The 21,160-nt window shown below is 41.7% G+C and overlaps 1 protein-coding gene across 7 annotated transcripts in view; it reads left to right on the plus strand.

Moving 5' to 3' along the window:
• Window positions 1–21,160, plus strand: part of LRRC49 (leucine rich repeat containing 49) — a 138,346-nt gene that overhangs the window by 54,575 nt on the left and 62,611 nt on the right. For 5 of the 7 annotated variants that reach the window (XR_002087059.2, XM_019477609.2, XM_006268804.4 and 2 more), the window contains 2 exons: window positions 752–813; window positions 7,583–7,730. Coding sequence is in view for 6 of the 7 variants with exons in the window: in XM_019477609.2 (XP_019333154.1) it covers window positions 752–813; window positions 7,583–7,730 (210 nt within the window). In the remaining variant the exon portion in view is untranslated. Of the gene's footprint in view, window positions 1–390; window positions 665–751; window positions 814–7,582; window positions 7,731–21,160 lie in introns of those variants that run through there. The other 2 variants (XM_059714821.1, XM_059714822.1) reach the window with 2 other exon arrangements.

The following is a 21,160-nucleotide window of genomic DNA, read 5'->3' on the forward strand; positions in this document are numbered from 1 at the left end:
TTGGAGAAAACCTTACTATAGGGGTTTGGAGGTCTCCAATCCTAATTATCTGAGCGTGCATAAGGGGTGTGGTAAACCATAATCCTTGATAAATGTGGATGTGTTTTGTAAATACAGCTTCATCTTATTTGATTTAGTTCAGTGTATAATTGGATGCTTTTTCAAGCTTTGTAGCAGCATTTAACACTAGTAGTAACAATTATACATATATAAAATATATCCTGTTTGGAGGCTGACTCCAGTTTGCATTTAAGTGTGGCCTTTAGATTAAATTTTAGATTAAAATTTACTAAAATTTTTTACTGACTGTACAGACTGCAGTTTGGAAGCTGATTTGCATGAGTTTGCACTTTAAGGCTTTAGTGCAGTATAGTAAAAAAAAAAATCAAATTTGTGTTTATGCAGTTTGATTACAGTATACTTACTGTGCAGCTTAAATGCTGAGGCAGCATCTTGGCTCCTTTCCTGAAAGCCTGTTCAAAGAGACTAGAATCAGTGTTGTGCTCTGCTCTGTAACGCTATTTACCTTGCAAGTGGTGCAGCATGTTCTGCAGAATAGATATCTGCACTGAAGCACTCCCATGTAATCTGTACCAGAGAGGAATGGAGCTGCATGTTCAACAGAAATCAATGTTGCAGCAAGGTTACAGTAAATAGAAATTGGGTATATTTCATCTTAAGGCCAAGTAGAGAGGTTCAAAAGATGTTCTCTTTCAGCTGCTGAAATTGATGCTTCTCTCTTTCCTTCTAGAAAGATGTGGATACTTTGCCCTGCCTCCAACGTCTGTTTCTCAGCTTCAACAATATATCTAGGTAAGGTGGATTTGCCAGTTTGCTTCTTATCAGTATTTTAAGTATATTGCAGCCTGAAAAAAACTTTATTCTAGCAAGGTATATTGAATAAGGAATATGCAATGTCTGAGATTTATACCAAATGTAAAACTAAAGTTCTAAACCCTTTTACTTTTAAATAAATTGTATATTTGTGAAAATTCTACTATTCTGTGTAAAAATACTTTATAATACTGAAGAAAAGAAAATACTCTTTTTAAATATTGTGTGTAGTATTAAACTAAATTGATCTAAATAACACTGCATACATTATTTTTATTACATTTAACATATAGCCTACTGTATTCACATTTTTCATAAAGTGATGAATGAAAACCTGTTTTATTGAAGTTACTAGATTTTTTTTTTTTTTCAAACTTGTTTGGCTTTCTGAATATCTTTTTGTTATTGAAGTCTGCAATCTGTATTCATTATTGTTTCACTTTCACACAAGGCCATAAAAACAGAGTAACTTGGCTTTAAAAATAACAATAACCTTGCTTTAATGAATACTAAGCATTTTTCATTTTATGTGTTTGTTCTTTACATGAGTTTTACTTTTATGTGCCTATGGACTCAGCATTTGTACTCCATGTTGATATTTATAAAACCTTAAGAAGTAGTGCATATGTACTGTATTCCTTGTAGACTGCTTGTTCCTTTATTCATTAATCCTCATAAGATTTCACCATTTAGGGAAATCAAATTATTATTATTAGAGACAGAAAATATACTTCCTTTCTTCATTATTGGGAAGACTATTGTTTTTCATTCTATTTATTTTCCCTGTAGGGATGGAACATAATAATTATGTATATTATAAACATAACTTTTAACTGGAATAACAATTAGACTATTTTGTTACTTGCATTATATTTCTTAGGAAGAATTTTGTCATTCTTGTCTGTAATCAGTATGTTGCTTATGCAGTTGTGGAACATGTATATGAAAATACTTCTGTATATTTAGAAATTTAAAAAATCCTATATGAACTTTTATAATACTGAATTTACATTGTCCTTAATTTATCTGCTAAAACCTCTCCTTTTATATTTTAAAGGAGATTATACAAATTTATGTTTTATATCTGTTTAAGTAATGACCAGTTCTCTGACTTTAGCTATGCTGTTTGTTTCTGTTTTTGTAATAAATGACTTAGCCTGGGTTTAGCAGTGGGAGGACTGCAGTAATTGTTCCTCCTGTCATCAGGAAGTATCACTGCAGTCATTGGGAAGTTCTTTATGATATTTAATAATTGATGTAATCCATTCAACACTATTTCCTTTTTTGCATAAAACATTGCAAGATAATTATCCTATTTTTAAAGTATGCAAGGAAGGAAAGAAGATGAGGGAGAATCCTTGAAAAATCTACTTGGTTGAATAATCGGTTACTGATTATGTAAATGAATACCTGGCTCGCTGGTTAGAACTCATTGACTGGGGCCTTAATGAATGTGACAAGGGCAACTTCCAGGCCTGATGTTAGCTCTGGCACACCCCTGTCTCTGAGCAAGCCGCCTGCCTTGCTGTCCTGCCACGCCTTGTTAAATAATCAAGATGTGAAATAGGTGGGAGGCTGCCCTTTGAGTGCCTCAGTTGTAATGGGGCCATATTTACATGCTCCAGCCGCCCCTTACATGTCCCATGCTTCGCAGATGTCCCCACCAGTGATTTTTGCATTGGGTCTTTATATACACACAAACATATACACCCAAACAAACACATACTGGTCTCCAAGCCCTCAGCCCCCTCACTGGGGCTTTACTGGGGTCATCCACTCCTTGGGGCTCAGGTGGCCACAGCCATGCCTGGCCCTAGGGTCTTACATCTCCACACTGCCCCCTCATTGGGGCCCCACTGGGGTCTGCCACCCTGTCCAGCTCAGGTGGTCATAGTCCTGCCTGACCTCTGCCCTGAGGTATTGCATCCATTGAGGCTCAGGTGGCCACAGCTGTGCCTAGCCCCATCTCAGGGCCTCTGCAACCACAAGACTCACTAAGAGCCTGTGCGCTGCTCCAGGTCCCTCCTCCGACCCGGGCCCTGCTTCAGGACTCCCGTGAGCCTGGGCTCCCCCTTTGCAGATTGAAACCACCAGGGATGTGGGGGCTGGGATTTTTAGGTGTCCCTCCTTGCCTTTCACCAGGGAGGTAACTGACCTGGCATTTCTGGGGAGCTAGCCTGCCATAGGTAGCTCCACCAGGCTGCCCTTTCTTGGCAGCGTGCAGTTTCAGGTCATGCCCAGGACCAATGAAGCCACCTCCTTCCCCATAGCTTCACCCTTTACCTCTGAGTTTTCCAGGAGCACCTCAGCCTGATGTTGCCTCCTTGGCTGCTCAACCCCAGACTGCTGCCTTTCTGGCCTATGTTTGAAAATGGCTGCCGCCATCAGCCATCTGCTAGCTGCCTGCTCCAGCCCTTAAAGTGACGGAGCACTAAAGCTGCTCTGTTGCAATGAAGCTATGTTTATATCTCCTTAGAGATTATATGTAACATGTATATACTTTATATAATTATCTTCCAAGTGGTTCATTTGGTTTTACTATCAGGTAAAAATTGCACATTCACATTATGTAAACCTTGTGAACTAATTTAACACTTTCACGGTAGTTGTCATAATAATACCACTTTAGTCATTTGTGGGCTTCTGAAATGTTGATTCTATGGAATGACAACATTTTGCAAAGGAATAAATATGAATTTTTTTGAATTTTCTGACTCATGCTATTCCACAAGAAAGTGATTAAATAAAAAGGATAGGACTGGTGGCAGCTTGAATATGAATATTTGACTCAATGCAATTTAAGTTGATTAAAATATCTTAAGCTGTCTGAAAACTGGTAATTTAGACATAATTTTAACATTAGTTAGTGTTGCTCTAGTAACATCTACAAAGTTCCTGTTACCTTTTTATATGTTTAATGTGTCTGACAGCTTTATTTATTTGGCTTTACCATACACCAGGTAGGTTGATTACATTCACATCTTGATGATCTCCTATTAACAATCTTTAGGATCATTCAACAAGTGAAAAAGTCTGAGTTTCTTGCTCAATTTCCCTGACTTCTCATTTAGAGATATTGAGTAGATATTTGAAAAATACGGTTTGTGTGATACCATGGTCATGCTCAACATCAGGACCTGTCTATGGAACACTTTTTTGAAAGTCACTGCCATATCCCATGATAAGAAGTTATAGCTGAGAAGTTGGTGCTGAACAGTGTAGCTCATGCCTGCTATCCATCTACCCTCTTTCATTGTCCTTTTCAGAGACATTTCTTACCAGAGCTCTTCTTTCAAACAGGATTGGCCTCAGTACTACTTTCAGGAGCCACAGAATAAATTCCTCAGGAATACAGGAGAATTGGGTCTTATGCCTAGTATTTCTTCATTCTGAAATTTGTCCTTTACTAAACCTCATGAGACTTAACAATTACAATATGCCACCTCATGTCAGAATAGTAGCACTTGCATCAATCATTCTGTCACTCCAGGTTCAAAGTTTTGAGTTATCAACTTGTCAAGTAGAACACTGCCACCACCATACTTGTGGAGTACCTCAGAATCACAGTGGAGTCCATCTGTTTTCAGTACAGGATTTGGCTCTGTTGGTGCTGGATTTATGACCCAGATACTTTGTTCTGGGCAGACCCAAACCCTCAGGTGAACCATGACATCTCCATTTGATAATAGGCAAATTTTATTGATGCATAGCGATAGCAGATGAGAATAATGCAAACAATTCTATATCTACCAGTCCCAGGGTTCACAGAGTCAAGGTACATCTGGCCAGTACATGAGCTTCACTCTGAGGTTCTCTTGAATGTCAAATGTCAGCAGCCTGCAGGTTGGAGCCTGAGCCCCCCCACACCCCCAGCAGGGTGCATGAGACAAGCTAGTGGTGTACCTCTCAAGGACCCTTTGCTGCTCTGAAATCCTTCCTTCTGTATTCTTTTCCTCTTCTGATGACTCTTGATTTCTAGGCATCACTGATTGGTTTCCCTGTGCTTGTCATATGGTTCACATTTTGTCATGTCAGTATATTCCTTTGTTTCACAAACCCATCATGTGCACACATCTACCATCTACCAAAACCGGAAATCCCAAGGGCTCTGCAGCTGGGCACCGTGACCTGACCAATGCAGCAGAGTCCCTTAACTTATGTTATAGAACAGTGTGGTACGTGTCTTCAGTCTTCCAGCCTGTGTGTCTGCTTGCTGCTTGCCTGTGTCAGGCACAGTGAGCCTTGAAGAAACTGTCACAAACAGACTTTTAGAAATCAATTAACCCGTGCCATTGCCCTGGACCATTGTTCTAATGCATATCACCCTGCAAGCTAATTCCCAAAAGTAAACCTTTAAATACCATTTCTAGCCAGCAGTCTCCAGAGCATGGGAAACGTTGACAAAGTACCTTGCCCAAGAGTGATACATCTAAAGAACAGGAGCAACTGGCTGAGCAGGCGCAGATCCCATGGTGAAAGCAAGAGAGGGATAGGTAGAGTTCTGTCTTTTTACATGTATTTAAAGCTCTAGGTGACCTACAAGAAATCTTCTCTTATACCATTGTTAATGAGAGAATTCACTGGGGCCTTACATGACTTCCAGTCTTGGTGACTGTACCAAAGGACAGATGCAGATTCATGATGTAAAGACAAGATCAATTACAAAGTTCTTGGGCACAGACCTATGAGGGATGTCACTTGCTAGATTTGACCTGTAGCCGTAAAATGATGTCTAAGGGTATTATACATTTTCCAAGAAATACACACAGGTTGGTTCTGTCCCAAGTCCTGGGAGAACTTGGTTGGTGGCTAAACTCCTGACAGCTGATGAAATGGATATTTCCCCTGCTTATGTATCAGGGTGAATTTGGAGTACACACCTGTGTCAACTTCAAATATAAGGCATTTGGCTGCAGAACAGTCTAAAGCTACACATAAATATCCCGAAATGCCTTTATGCTTTATGTATAGCATTTATGCTCTCCTGCAGAGGACTGTAGGGAAATCCTAATGAACAATTCATCTTTTTACTACATTAGCAAACGGGGAAGCACTTGGTTTTTCCCCATGTTGTCAATAAGACATTCAGTTGGTGAATTTTGGGCAACTGCCTTTCTTCTTTACCTTCTAGCAGTGACCATTCTTGAGTAGAAATATGGCAGCCAACACAAATGGTTGTTGCAGAAATCTACCATAGACTCAGTATTCTGACAGTGGGGGACTTCAGACATAGGCTTAGTTGCCACCGTGAAGAATGCTAATTGCAAGGCCTTCCGCTTTAGGCATTTCTGGACATCTGTGTCTTCCCACCAGTCCCTGTGATCCAGAGGTAATTCGGGTGTGACCAACTTGCTGAACAATAGGGTGATACCCAAAAGCACAAAGTTTTAGATATCAGACCTTCTCTAAGTGTCCCACCAACCTTCTATGTACCTTCCCTACTAGTTGAATACAGCATCTCCTGGCAAGGGTCAATACATCTTCCAGACCCCCAGTTTTTGCCCTTTACAGCCTGGAGGCTGGTAGAAAGCATGGAACTGCTTGAGCGCTCTTAAGAGAAGTACAAGAAATTATTGATCAGTATAGGAATGTTTCCATGTATCGTATTCTTATATTCTTAAACATTGTATTCTTACATTCTTAAACATGCCAGGTTAGAGAGCTGACTTCTCTCTAAGATCGTAATAATATCCTTCTATAGCTCAGGCCTTCTTTTGGACATCTTCCAGGCTGCTTTTTTTGCCATGTTACTATCAAGATGGTCATTTTGCTTGCCATTGTGTCAGCATATGATTGTGTGGCCCTGCCTGTCATGAGATGGAGCTGGAGCAGGTTGCTCTGTTCCTCATCTGCATACCAATTTTTGGAGGATCGGAGGACTCATGACAAGAACACCCAGCTCCAGTCATGAGTGAGGGGCTAATTAAGTGTATGTATTGTTTGTGGAGGGTATCTGAAGTACACACACATGCTGAGCAGTGCTGAGCTGTGGGGTCATAATGGCTTAAAATGTTGTTGTCTCTGGTGGGGCCCAGCCCAATGAGATATGTAGTAAATCATGAGCCTTTTGGCTTTCTAATAATGTCATGCATAGTTTGTACTATATACAAGTAGGTACAGAAGTACTGCTTAACAATGTGTTTATGGAGTATGTATGCTAAAACTTGCAGCAGTTTTCAAAAGAGGGAAACTGCATCAATTCTGATAAACTGAGTCTATGGGTACCTGTAGTAACTTCCATAGTAAGTAGAAAAATAACATAGTTGTATAAAACTGCTGGCACAGAGATCTAATAAGGTAGAATTAAGTATTGCACATGAAGTTAAGCCAAAAAAGGTAATCTTGGGGAGGGGTCTGATTCCCAAGACTCAAATGCAATATGGAACTCTAGCACATGATAAATATTGTAAATCTATATTTAATTACTACTTTTCCTTACTTTACCTTTTTTAAAATTTCCATATATATTGCACAAGTGTTATCAAATTACTAAATTTAATTTCAAGAATATTTTTATTGTATTTTTATTTCTTTTTAGCATCTTGCTTGAAATAGTTTTTGAGCTACTGACTTACTTTGACTTCCTGTTTCAAAAACCTACAGCTAGGTGGCGGAGAGGGAAGGGAATACTTGTAGCTCACTTAGTATATGAAGTTATATATAGAGTGCTCCCTTGTATTTTTAAATATTTTTATGAAAAAAAAATTTATTCAGTGGTATTAAAAGTTATTCCCTTTCTTGTGTGCAGTTTTGACGATATTCTGTGCCTCGCTGATTCCTCATCTTTGTCAGATATCACCCTTGATGGCAACCCAATAGCTCAGGAGTCATGGTACAAACACACTGTTCTCCATCATATGATGCAGCTCCGACAGCTAGATATGAAGAGAATCACGGTAAGAACCTTTTACAAAATATTTTCATCTGATTGTATAAACATTGACATTGGCAAATAGGATTTCAGGGTTGTACATATAGAAAAACTTGTACTTAATCTGAAGTAGATGTAACTTGGACATTGCAGTAAATTATAATTTGTCACTTCTTTCTGTTCCACATTACACACGAGTGTTCACTCTTTTTGGTGAGCAAAATATTTTAAATGGTTTTCACTACCTATTCTGTATGAACACTGTCATAACAGTGGTAAAGGATATCAGAGTTACTTGCTTTTGACACTGGACTGGGGTTTTATTTTAAAGGAACTGTTATTCCTAAAACTACCGATTTCTTGCTTCATTGTAAAACTGTTCCATAGAACCTTCCTCCTCATAGTCTCTTCTGACTTCTTTCTATAATTTCAAGTACATGAAATATTACCTTGCAACTGTTACATAGGTGGCACTTACTTCTACTTTAAAGAACAGTCCCTCTTTAATACCTTTCAACTAAGTAGTCTCTCCACCTTCCTAAATGTGTCAACCCTATTACATAGTTGTTTTAAAATCAGCATCCTTAAGGATTCATTTTAAGTGTTTATACTTTATAGATAGGAGAGCTACAAACTAACTTTTTACTGAAAGCTTAGGGGTTGCATATTCATATGACTTCAGGAACCGGGGATTTAAGAAAATAAATCATGTGCCTCATGATCAAATTGAGAGCTGGCAACATTGAATCCAAGCATTCTGGTAATGCAACATACACTGTCACTAAATCAGTGTCACTAAATGCAAGACTATGTATAAGCTGGTCTTTTTTGTGTTTGTGAGCTTAATTTACATGATCAGTATGGGTGATTTTTTTTTGTTTGTTTGTTTGTTTGTTTGTCTGACTTCCCTTGATGAATAAAGTGAATACTGATCAGATTATAGGTTGTTTTTTTTTCTTATTCCTTATTCCCATGCCCATTTCACTCTCTTCCTGCTCCCTGGTCTTACTTTGCCTGCAAGAGAGCTGTAGAATCTGACTTCTGTCTGAAAAGTACTTGTAGTGGGTTATTACTCCTCCCATGGATCACTGCCTTAATGTGGTGAAGAGTTTTGTGTGCTACCAGTGACCTAGAAAGCGATGCAATCTGGAATTTTGTACTCTTTGTACTCATGGTAGGGTCATTTAGGGCAGCAAGGTTAATAGTGAGGTTCTCAGTTTAATAGAGATCCAAAAATACAAATAAAAGGCCTCAACGGCAAAGAAAGTGGATGAAGCAGGAATACTTCTCAATGCAGCATAAATGTCAAGGGCACTACACATATGCCCGATTTAAGGTACTATAAAATGGGAAACAAGTTATAAAAATATTCAACATGTAATGTAGCATGTTTTCATGGATGGTTAATAAATTCCCTCTATTAACATGTAGCTGAGGCCAGCAATCAGCTAACTGTCAACTGTGGGCCAAGGTTGGAAGAAGGGCAGGGGGGAGCCCTGCTGGGGACTTTAAACCCAGTACCTGGCAGCTCTGGCCTTGTGGGAGCTTCGGATCTCCTGTGCCCAGCCAGCTGCTCTATCAGAGCTATCAGATGCAGGGTTTTAATAATAAGCCGGTTGTGAGCCCTAGCCCAGACAGCCCTTACTCTTTAACTCTTGAATCAACCAATAATCAGCTGATTGTCTGCCTTATCGCCTCAGATGATCTGGGCCTGTGGCTGTCCAAGGTTGGGGCTGATTGTCAGCTCCAGTCCCCAGACAGCCCTGGGTCTTGAACTAGACCTAAGACTGTTTGGTTGGAGCCACAATTCAGCTGATTTTCAACCTCACATGTGGGGCTGTGGCACCTGGCTTTGAACTTTTCCTGTGCAGGGGCTTTATATGAATAAAATATATATAATGTGTATGTATAACTGTATTATGGTGCTGAGCTCCATATACAGACTAAACAGCTACAGATTTATCCAGTAAAACTTTATCTCTCTCTTGAAATTCTTCAGACCCCTAGAACTTGACAGAGCACAGCTCCTATTTCTTGGAAAAAGTTTCCAATATAGTTCTTTTCATTTGCAAGAAAAGGACTTCTATTTGAAGAATGTTCCAGTTGTATGGGGCAATGTGGTGGAAGAATTCTAAACAAAAATTCCTTTGCAGCTTTTAAGGACAGACCTCCTAGGAATTAGTAAGACAGTTTACAGCTGTGACCTGATCAGTCAAATACTGCATTTGCTAAAATACGTTCCTTTAGTAATACAGTATTTACTTGAATTTAAGATGACCCCCCCGCCCCCCCCATTAGATTCCATACAAGGAAAATAATTAACTTGGTATTATTTTTATAAACAGAACTACTGATTTAAAAACTATAGCAATACCGGTAAGTTGTAAATTAAATGCAACTTGTAAATTAAATAAATGCATCCTCACAATCTTCACTGTTCTCATCTTCTTCCTCATCTTCCCACAAAACATTGTCTTCAGTTCCATCTATACAGCACTTGAAGCCTTTAATGATGTATTTTGAAGATATCCTTCCCCAAGAAGTCAGAATCTATTGGCAAACCAGCGCTATGGCTGGCTTAATCTTCCTACCAGATGTAAGTGCATGGTTCCCTGCCAAGATCCGGTCTAAGTACTGACACTATAAATGGTCCTTAAAGGGCATATTCACAATGACATCTAATACTTGAAGTTGAGATGTCAAACCACCACATTTTTGCTTTCACATCTGGTGTTAAATGCCCCCTGAATGAATCTAGCACTAACATTCCTCTTTTCTTTAGCAGGTCCCCAGATCTCCATTTTCACACAACATCCAGCCTGTCATTCATCAGTTCACTTGATATCCACTCTTGTTCGTGGCATCTCACCACTATTCCTGGTGGCAACTTGTATTTTGGCAGTTTTGCATTTCAAAATCACATAGGGTGGCAGTTTTCTCCTATCTGCCAATACTGGTAACATCACTGGAATTCGAGACTTTTCATTTCCTGTATTTCTTATAATTATGAATTTTGTGCTTTTTGCATGTATGGTAACTTTGCTCAGCGTGTCAGAATAGACTGGAGTTTTACCAGTATTAATTATCTGGCCCAGCAGATAGTCATGAGTTTTGCATAGACCAATAATGTACTGCTGGAATTCAAGTTTTTCTTTGCAGTCTGATGGCAGCTTTTTTGTGCAAGTGATGTTCTTTGTTTCAGAGCTAAGCCATTATGTCGCATCGTTCAGATACACTACCCACTACTTGATTTCGATTTTGAAGGGAAACATTAAATTCCTTTGCTATTTCTAATGCCTTGAGGCAAAGGATTTTGTGGGCTACTGGCATTCCCTGCTTTCTTGAACATACTTGAGAACTTGCTTATCAGTTTTCCCTGAAAGCGACCTTGTTTTGGACTCCCAAATGTTTTCTGTGTGGACTTGGCATTCCTGAGTTTTTTCTTTTGTCTCCATCAACACACATTTGCTTCAATAATGTTATATTTCTTTCCCGCCTCACAATTATTGTTTTTTCAACATAAGTTATAACTTTCAATTTAAAATTTGTATCATAGCTGTTTTGGTATCTTTTACATTTGTACTGCTACATCCTCTTTTTTTCTAAATGATCTGTCATGTGGGGTTTCCCTGCCACTACTCACCCTACAGAATTTACCATGGGCTTCTGTGATTTTAAATTTTGGTCAGTCAGTGGTGATCAGGCCCTGTAATCTGCTGCTTTCCCTGCTACTCCACCAAGTGCTCCCCTGCCAACCTGTCCCTCCTCTTGGTGTCCTACTGCCACTTGCCTCATTGCTGTCAGGTGCCTTGTCGTATGCTGGTTCCCTCACTGCCACTGACTGGAATCTCGCTGTGTGCTAGATCCCTCACTGGCAGGTTCATTCTGGGTTCCTTGTCACTGCTTCTTGGTCCTTTGCATGCTAGATCCCTTGTCAGCATTCTGGGTCCCACATCATTGTTGCCAGATCCTTCACTGCATGCTGGGTGCTTTGCCTCATGCTCAGTCCCTTGCTACCACTGCTGGGAACCTTACCATGTGATGGATGTACTGCTGTCACTTCTAGGAGTCTCACTGCATGCTAGATCCCTCCCTACTGCTGCCTGGAGCCTTGCCATTCATTGGGTCCCTTGTTGAGTGCTGGGTCCCTTGTCACTGCATCCAGGACCCTCCCTGCAGCATGCAGGGTGCTTGGCTGGCCCTTGGAGGTCCTTCCTTCCTGAGTGCTTGCCAGCCCTTGCGGGGTCCCTCCCTGTTGTGTGCTGGCCAGAGTCCCTGCTCCTTGTGTGAAGGCCGGCTCCTATAGAGTCCCACCCCTGTGGGGTGTATCTGGCCAACCTCTCCCCACAGCATACTGGGTGCCAGGTGACTTGGGTCTCTCCCAGCTACTGTCTGGCTGGCAGGTATGGAGACATCTCAGCATGCATTGGCCAGGTTCCTTGCAAACAGCTCAGAATGACCTGGCAGGCACTGGCTAGGCAGTGTCCTTACAGTGTTCAGGGTTTCTGGCCAGCACATGCTGAGTTGCTCTGAATTGTTGCTGGAGCAGTGGGTGCTGCAGCAGCCTGGCATACTGAAAGGGACCTGCCCAAGCTGCCAGCTTATGGGTAGTTGCTCCAGCACCCCCCATTGAGGCAGCAGCTCGGAGCACCTCAGCACATGCTTGCCAGAAACTCCTCACGTTGTGGGGACAGTGCATGGCTGGTACCTGCTGGGTCATTTTGAGCAGTATGTGGGGTTTCCAGCCAGAGGATGCAGAAGCAACGCAATACACCTTAGTAGGCTGTAGCTTGGAGGTAACCCTCAACTGGCCAGCCAGAAACCCTACACACTGATGGGAGCTCAGGCATCTTCTGCTGGCTGGCCATGGACGTTTTCTGGTTTAGGTAAGTTGTATGCAATCATAACTAGTGACCTACTTAATTCGCGGTTTTGTGGAAACGGCGAAATCTGGAATTGTCCGCAGAATCAACAACAATAAATTCCGGTTCCCCGGTGGTCCTTACTGCCAGGAGTGGAGGGTGCTGGCTGGCGGGGTGGCATGAAGGGCAGCAAAGAAGATGGCGGCTGCCCCCTTGTCCCTCCTCCCCCCCCCACCAGGGCCTCTCCATCAATTGCCACCAAGGGGGTAGGACAGCCAGCAGTCAAGATGGTGACTGCCCCCTTGTCCCTCCTCCTTCCAGGCCTCTTTGCCAATCAGAAGGGGGAGGACCTCTCTACTAATCAGTGCTGAAGGGTGGGGCCACTGTGAAATGCCTGCTGTATTGGTTCTGTGCACTGCAAATGGCCTGCAAGGAGCCCTTTGTCTCTGTTATTTAGGTAGGTCCCTAACCATAAAATGAGGCTTGATTTATTGATTGATTTATTATTTATTTATTTATTTCCCCCCTCCCATGTTGAATGGTGGGGGAACCTCATGCTATAATCAAGTAAATGTAGTAATTACTTTATTTTATTGAAAAATATATGTAAGAATAGAATGTACATCCTAGTGCATGAGTTCTCACGCTTTTTTGAACATATCTCTTTAGCTGCAAAATATTGCTGCTTGTACCCGTTACACCCAATGCACCTCTGTGTGTTTTTTATTTCTTAGAAAATGTCAATACCAACATCAACACATGGCAGTGCCTTTATTCACTATGCATTGACTAATCAGAAGCTCCCCTGCCATTATTAAAATTTAGGCACATATTCCTTGGCAAAGTGCCATGTACCCTTAGGGGTACACAAACCTCAATTTGAAAGTCATTGTCCTAGTATGCTTATTAATTAAACTGCTCTGATCTTGGTGATATTGTTCACCTGTTACATGGTGGTTCTGACTGAGATGAGTATCAGTAGTATTACTTTAGTACCAAAAGGAGCTATTAACACTATTGTATGGGACACTTGGCACTTTTGTTTTAATCTGAGATCATTGTAAGCATTACTGTGCCATATTAAAAGTTAGAACATGTTCCTAGCAGTTGCATGGTAATGCTTACTATGTTCTTAGTTCACTCTAGACAGGTCTGGAGCTGGCTTTGCCTCCCTTCCCTCCCCTCAACACAGACCCCAGTAGCAGGTGCTGAAACTCTTTTATGTCTACCTCTGAGGATATGTAACCCGCATGCTTGGAGCCTGCACCCTCCTCACCATATGTCCAACACAGGAGTACCTGCCTTTGACACACTGATGTGAGCTGAGTCTCTGCTTCAGGAGGTGGGTGGAGAGAAGGATGAGGAGCTGAATCTGGGACGGGGTCCCTGCATCTGCACCTGCTGCTACATCCAGGGGGCAAGACAGGTCTCTGCTGCTGGCAGTCTTGAACCAATTCTGGTGCAGTGCCAGGGCTGAGACCAGGAATCAGTTGATCTGGGCCTTGGTACCATATTGAGTTTTGAACTTGTTTTATCTCTATGGAGTAGTTGAACAATAGCTGACTTAATGGTACTCATGTTACTTAATATGAGCTGCAGATATTCCTCCTGTGAAAAATCCTAACTTTGCTATGATATGATCACACTTAGCGCACATTTTACTGGTTGAATGTGCATTTTAAGTGCAGTTAACACATCCTGGGCACATGTACATGTGATGAAAATTGCCCTTTTGTGTGGCTTAATTGTGTCACACTTTACACGTATGCATGTTTTTGGCAATTAAGTGAGTTTGTGTTGTCATAAATGAATCCTCATCCTGATGTGGGGATTCTGTGTGCGCTCACGGAAATCTGCTCATGGGACTTTTCCTAACAGAACACTTGTCACATCCATAGCCTGCCCCAAATTGTCCCCAGGTCCCCCATCGTCCAGAAGGATAATGGTTAATGGCCCACTGCCGGACACCCACAGTTCTTTGCCTGGAAACTTGTGATCCAGCTTGAAGGGACTGCAGCGGGCCCTTCAAGCACACGCCCCTCCCCTCGGCAACATTGTCCCACCAATCAATCACTCCAATGTGTACTTGTGAGTCTTTGTGGTTGGAGGGTGGGGGTGTGTGGAATTGGGGTTTGTCCATTCAGTATTCTGCTCAGCACCTGCCTTTTTTCTGCTGAGCATGTGTCATGGAAAAGTGAGTGTAGGGAGATTTCGGACGTTTGTGACTGATATTAATTGGTGGTTCTGGCACCTCAATGTCTGGCATAGCACTTGATGTGCTAATGGCACCGATTCAAAAAGAGCGTGGGGACCTCACACCCACATTTCTTTTTTGGCTTCTACTAGGTTGGGGGTGTTTGCTGGGGTGATACTTCATGGCAGGTCTATTCATTGTTCCACTAAGCGCTATTATCTGCAGCCCTGGGCAGATCATGGGTTTCTGGGGTCATTGCACACCCCAACTTTTTAGGGGCAGGGGGCAGTTACAGGAACCTGAGGCATGTAGGAATTAAAATGTAAAGAGCAGGGCTGTTATAGAGATCAGTGGGGTGGATTGTTATGCAGCACTCCCTGCAGTAATTTACTGTGAATAGCTCAGTGAGCATTTCTTAAGATTTAAGAATGATTACATGTAAACGGTGATGGAAATACAAAATCCACTGTTTCAATTTAGGGGGCATAGAATGCAACCCTGGAGGACTAAACCCCTGTCACATGTACAAGGGCCTCTTCTTGCGACATGGCCCTTAGAAGCACTGACACAGTCACTTTTGGTGTTTGCATGAGGACTAATACAAAGTATTCAGGGAAGGTGGCAAAAGCACACAGGAATACAATATGGAATAAACAAGTAAAAGTAAGGAATTGCCATTGCTGTTCCTAGGTGAAAAAGTACATTTTCTGAGCCCATGAGGGCAGGGAGTGTTGCCCTTCTAAGTGGGCTTATCCCTTTCCCCCTTTTTACAAGAACAACTTCTTAACTATGAGAGGTGGGTGGTTGGGATGTAGTGAGGCAAACGTTTAGAGCAGTGACTCTCAACGAGGGTGACATGGCACCTGGTTGGGGGGGGGTCCTTGAGATCCTTTCAAGGGTGTCATAGGTTACCATGCCAGAGATTTCAAATAGAAATTCATAATGCTAAACACATTCTGACCTACTGCAGTATTTCTTAGTTCTTGGCAACAGAAAATTGCTCTTCTTTTCTGTAGTCAAAAAGGAAGTGAAAACTAAGAACTAGCACTTTTTGAGGGGTGCTTTGAGTCTGAAAAGGTTGAGAACTGCTGATTTTAGAGGCAGGCTATTGGATTCTAGGCAACAGAGGGAGGGTATATAACCCTTTTCCCATGGTATGAACACCTTTGCCTCCTTGACAACTACCCTTCCACTTCTGAGATTAGTGTGGAGCTGGGCTTCAGAATCTGTTGTGTGTATTGTGCTGTTGTGTGTATTGTCTGTATTGGAACCGAACGGAATTTCCCCTCACTGCCAGGCTGGCAAGGGTGGGTTGTGGTGTTTTTCCTTTCTTCACAGCAGCTTAGGGATCTAATAGGTAGGATAGGATGTCAGGTTTAATGGGATAGGACCAAATGTGGAGAATGGAGGGACTATCAGGAGCCCTCTTGAAAGAATAGAAGATGATTTGCTTTGTATGACTTATTACTGGAAGTTCCCCAGATGAATCAAAGTTATGACCTAGTTAAGCTACCTCTTTTGTGTCGTGCCTTATATGTCTGGGAGAATAAAATATTGGGCTAGAAAGCAAAGAGGAGACATCAAATCCATAAAAGAAAGCAACAGTAAGAATAATGAAAGAGCAGCTATTTTATAGGGAGTTTTAAGATGATAAAAAATGAGGTCAGAGACAGCCCAAGCAGTTGGAGCTGGAAAGAGAAGGGGCAAAAAATCTTGCATTTAGAATTCATTATAAAATTATGTATTAAAGTGTTTTTACACCCCCCCCCATTTTTTTTTGTCTTGGCCATAAAGAATATTTACTGAAATGCATGAGAGAATTGCATGCTATTTTTGTCATTTGTTATAATCATGGAATAAATATTTTCTCTGTTGTATACTGGAAGTTTTCCTGATTTTAACGTGTCATTCGTTACCATCCAGTGGATCAGCACAGAGCCTGTTTTGTATATGCCCTTTATACAAGACTGTATTTTACCCTTAGAACTGTGAAACTCTTTTTTTATCCCAGCTTTGAAGCAAAGGTGACGCTCAACCCCTTGCTCTATAGATGTTTCTTCAAGCTCCACCTACTTTGTTGAGCTTATTTAAAATGACAAAGTTTTTACTTTCCAAATTCAGCATACCATGTATTTGTTTTGAAGTACTGCACTTGGAAAATATTCAGCTCCCTTTTTAGAAACTCTCACTAGTTTTTAAAACTTCTGAACCCCATGTATTATCAGGGCTTGTTGAAATGAGAGGTTGCTTGTCACCCTATTTCTGTTTTCCTGTTTGAAATTTGTAAACAAGTGTGTAGTGAATGTATAGATTAAAATGGTCTTGTAAATTATGTACATGCTCTCAGTGGACTGAGATTCTTTCAACAAAACTTTGTCAAAGAAAGTACAGTATTGTGAATTAAATGGCATGTGTTTTGTACAAGAAAATTAGATGGATTTTGATGCTTCTCATTTATTTACAGTGGGAGCCTCTTGTGACCTGCAATCTTGTGTAGATCTTTTGAGATGCCTCTCTTCTTTAATAAATGGGAATTAAACATATTCTCTTATCTGTATGATAGTTTTACCTAGCATAAGATTCTTTTGTCAAGACAAGTTTGTTCCCCATTCAACATGGGGAAAAGAACCTTTTGTCATAGAATTGAGTACAGGTCAGGCAAACAGCTGGAAGCTCCCGATGGGGCCAGGGTGGCTAATGTGGCAGGTAGGGGGTGCATGGGAGGGTGTGGGGAAGCACACTCTAGGCATGGTGTGGAGGAAGCATGGGGGAAAAGGGCAGCAGAAGGATTGCCGGGGAAGGAACACGTGAAGCAAGGGGAGCATGGGGAAGGGGCGTATGGCCCACAGAGGGACATGAGGAAGGGATGAACAGAGCAAGGGGTGTATGGGGGAATGGTGGAGGGGAAATGGAGTGCAGAGCAAGAGGTGTGTGGAGAAGGGGCATCAGGTGCAGGGGGAGCATGGGGAAAGGGATGCCCCTTCACTGCACTCTTCCCTACTCTGTGCATGTGGAGCAGCAAAGAGCTGCTATGGGTTTGGGCCCTGAACCTGACTGGGCTGAAGCTGGAGCTGCCACTATTGCCTGGCCCAGCTAGGTGATCCATGCCCCCAGAGGAGATGGAACAAGAGCATCTCCAAAGGTAAGGAGTGACAGGCACAAGAGGGGAACAAGTGGTAGGAAGGGGTGGATAGTAGAGAGGGAGAAACCGGGGGAAAGTGGCAAGAGGGAGACAAGAGGTGTGGGGCAGGCTGCCTGACCCTTTCCCCCCTCCCCCCTCCAACCACCATTTCCTCTGCCACTACTTCCCCTGTGGCAGTGGCAGGAGGGATGAATTTAAGAAGACCCTCCAAAAAATAGATTCTAGCCTTGGAAAATTAACAAATTTATAAATTGTCATGTCTACAGTTTAATAATGGGGGTTGTCTTAAATTCAGGGCCATCTTACACAAGTAAATATGGTAAATAGTTTATAGAATGGTAACCCTAAATTTCCCAATGTTCAGAGTTTAAGGAGTTTTTTCAAAACATAGTATTCCTAAGAGGTTTTTTGTTGAACATGTATACAGGTCTGTAAGTCAAGACATTTTAGAGTCACAGTTCTACCAAGAAACTTTAAGTTGTTTCTGCACTTATCAAATTTATGAAACACACAATTTAACAAATATCCAACTCATCTTCTAATTTTTAAAATGCAGTGGGAAAGTTCTGCATTAGATACCTGTCAACTCCATCCAGTTCTATCTGGGAACCAGTTCAGGTCATGTCCTGTCCAGAATCTTCATTTGGATAGTGAATGTGGTTAAAATGGTTAAGTTGTTGGGTATCTGGATATCTTTGTACGAGTGATTTTTGCCTCACCTTGTAATTAATAGTGGCAACTCAAAATTTTGCTGATTCTGTTTGTAATCAAGTAAGGTGTTTTGTGTTGAAGGCAATTATGTTTGTAGTCTTAACCCAATTAGCTTTGGACAACAAATCACATTTTTTAATATTCTGTTGAGTTGTTATTTTGGCATTGTATCTTGAATATCTTCTTGTAAAAAGGCAACTGCATACTATATTAGTATTACAGCCCTTAAATTGTAATTTAAATAGTCATCTGTGGTTCCTCATCCTTTTTTGCAGAGTCTCAGGCTAAGAGATCTGCCAGGTTCTTTTTGATATTTATGTTAAGAAACCTTTTGAACTGGATATCTGACTCTGGTCAAACTCAAGTCCTGGTTTTATGAGTAGGAGGAATTGGAAGTACAATTGATGTTTATATCATCAGTTCCTTTATCATATTACTATATGACCAAAACAAGTTGGCAAGATCATGGGAGCATCATAAACATACACAACATTGGATCAGAAAAAAACAGTATTGCCTTCATGAATGTAATATAATGAAGTCTCTGACAATGGACAGACATTACATGTCTAGCGATTTAAATATGCCCTTGCATTGCCACAAAAAGCAAACATACAGCTATTCTAGCAGTTTTTTGTGGGGAAACCACCCCCCCATGGTTCTATAAAGAAACATTAACTCTTTCCAAAAGTAACTTGGCAGCACTACATGTGACAGCTGTCCAGTGACACAAAGCACCAGACGGTCTGCCTTGGTCCTCTGGCATCCCAGGAGGCTATCCCTCTCCTGCCGCCCCATCGTGACTCAAGGGTGTTTACGTCTTTCCTTTTACAAGTGGCAAATGCAATGGTTGGGGTCAAAGGGAAACTCTTCAGTACTTCTTCTGAAGTGAAAGCAACATATGAGCCCTATGGGGCAGTAGCTTGGCTAGGAGGTCCATGTGTGCTTGGGGCAGAGTCTATCTTTTGTAATTCATAAAGGCCATGGCTGGGATGAAAGGGAAACTCCTCGGGGCCTCTCCTGAAGCAGAGGCCATGTCAGAGCTCTGTGGGGTGGTAGGACAGCCTGGAAGTCTAGCTGTGTTTTATGCAGCGACTAGCTGCTATAATTTTCATAAAGGCAATGGCTCAAATGAAGGGAAGTCTCTGCAGCCCTCCTCCCACCTTAAATGGAGCCAGCATCTGAACCCTCCCCCCTATTGCTGACCTTCTGCAGATTGATGAAGCAGGTGAATCACGGTGCCAGTACTTACATAGTCTTCCTGTACTGCCTCTCCCACTGTGGACCTGCCCACATCAAATTGGTTGGCAAACTACAGACTGCTTGGCCAGGGTCTCAGTTGCATCCATCTGGCTGTACGTGGCACTGTGCAACAGTCTGCACAAGAGCTGAATAAACTCTCTGAAGAAGTGGTAATAGGCTTTAACTCTGCTGTAGGCATACAGCATGCACTGGAGCTGCTGCCATGGACTTAAACAGTTCCAGGTCTTTTCTGCATTCATTTCCCTGAACTACTCTTTTCATATGACTTTACTAACTAGTTCTCTTAGTTTGTCATAATTTGGAAATAACAATAATCAAAACCTTAACTATAGACCTACTTTGTTTGTCTTTCCATGTAATTGAAAACGAGTCAACTCACGATTTATGGTTATCTTCTATAGTTTTCTTATAACTTTCCAAAACAAAGTTTACAATAGAAGCATTGGTTTGGAAGCCACAGGGCATGCAGATGGCAGGGATCCATTGTGGGCTGGAAGTGAAGTAGATGAGTCTTTTTGGCAGTGGAAACTGAAGGGGTGCGCTGTGATGCTCTGTACTGGCAGCATGAGGTGGGCAGAAGGGGGAGGAGTTTCTGGTGAGTGTGGTTCCCTGGGTCGCCTGCCAATCAGTGCTTTCCTCTGTGCTTAGCGAGCTATGAGAACTTTGGGAAATGGGCACCTGCAGGGCATGCTGAGATCTCTGCATATATCGGGGTCCCCCTGGCTGCACATTTTGGCAAGATGATGCATATAAATTATGTTTGTTGTAAGGAGCTACAGATTCTGTAAGGGTGACTACAGAATTTTTACGAGCAGGTCTGTTTGAACCAATGCTTATTTGCTTTGCAGGATTAATGGAGCATATTGGTTGTATGTGCTCTATAAGACTAACCAAGAAATGTTTAAACGTTTGGGACTTGAATGTGCTGATTTCCATAAAAAGTAATTAAAAATTGTTTTTTGATCTTTATCAAAAAGTTTACTTTCTATAAGTGTCTTTATAAAAGTTAGGAACTTTAATATGTTTTCATTTTATAAAAGTAGGGGTCAGCAATGTTTTTGGGCAGAGTGCCAGAAACACGCACAACCTCAACTTCTATAAGATGCTGGCATGCCAGAGGCAGGTGGCAGGGGAGCTTAGGTATCTGATCCTTGTTTTGGCAGTGCAGCCCCAGCCACTTCTCTGCTGTCCACCCTGAAGGATGCATGCCAAACAAAAATACCTTTGTATACTCTGGCATGCGTGCCAGGGGTTGCCTACCCCTGTATAGGAGCATAATGTTG

This window comes from Alligator mississippiensis, chromosome 11 (assembly GCF_030867095.1).
Source record: "Alligator mississippiensis isolate rAllMis1 chromosome 11, rAllMis1, whole genome shotgun sequence".
Lineage (NCBI taxonomy): Eukaryota > Metazoa > Chordata > Crocodylia > Alligatoridae > Alligator > Alligator mississippiensis.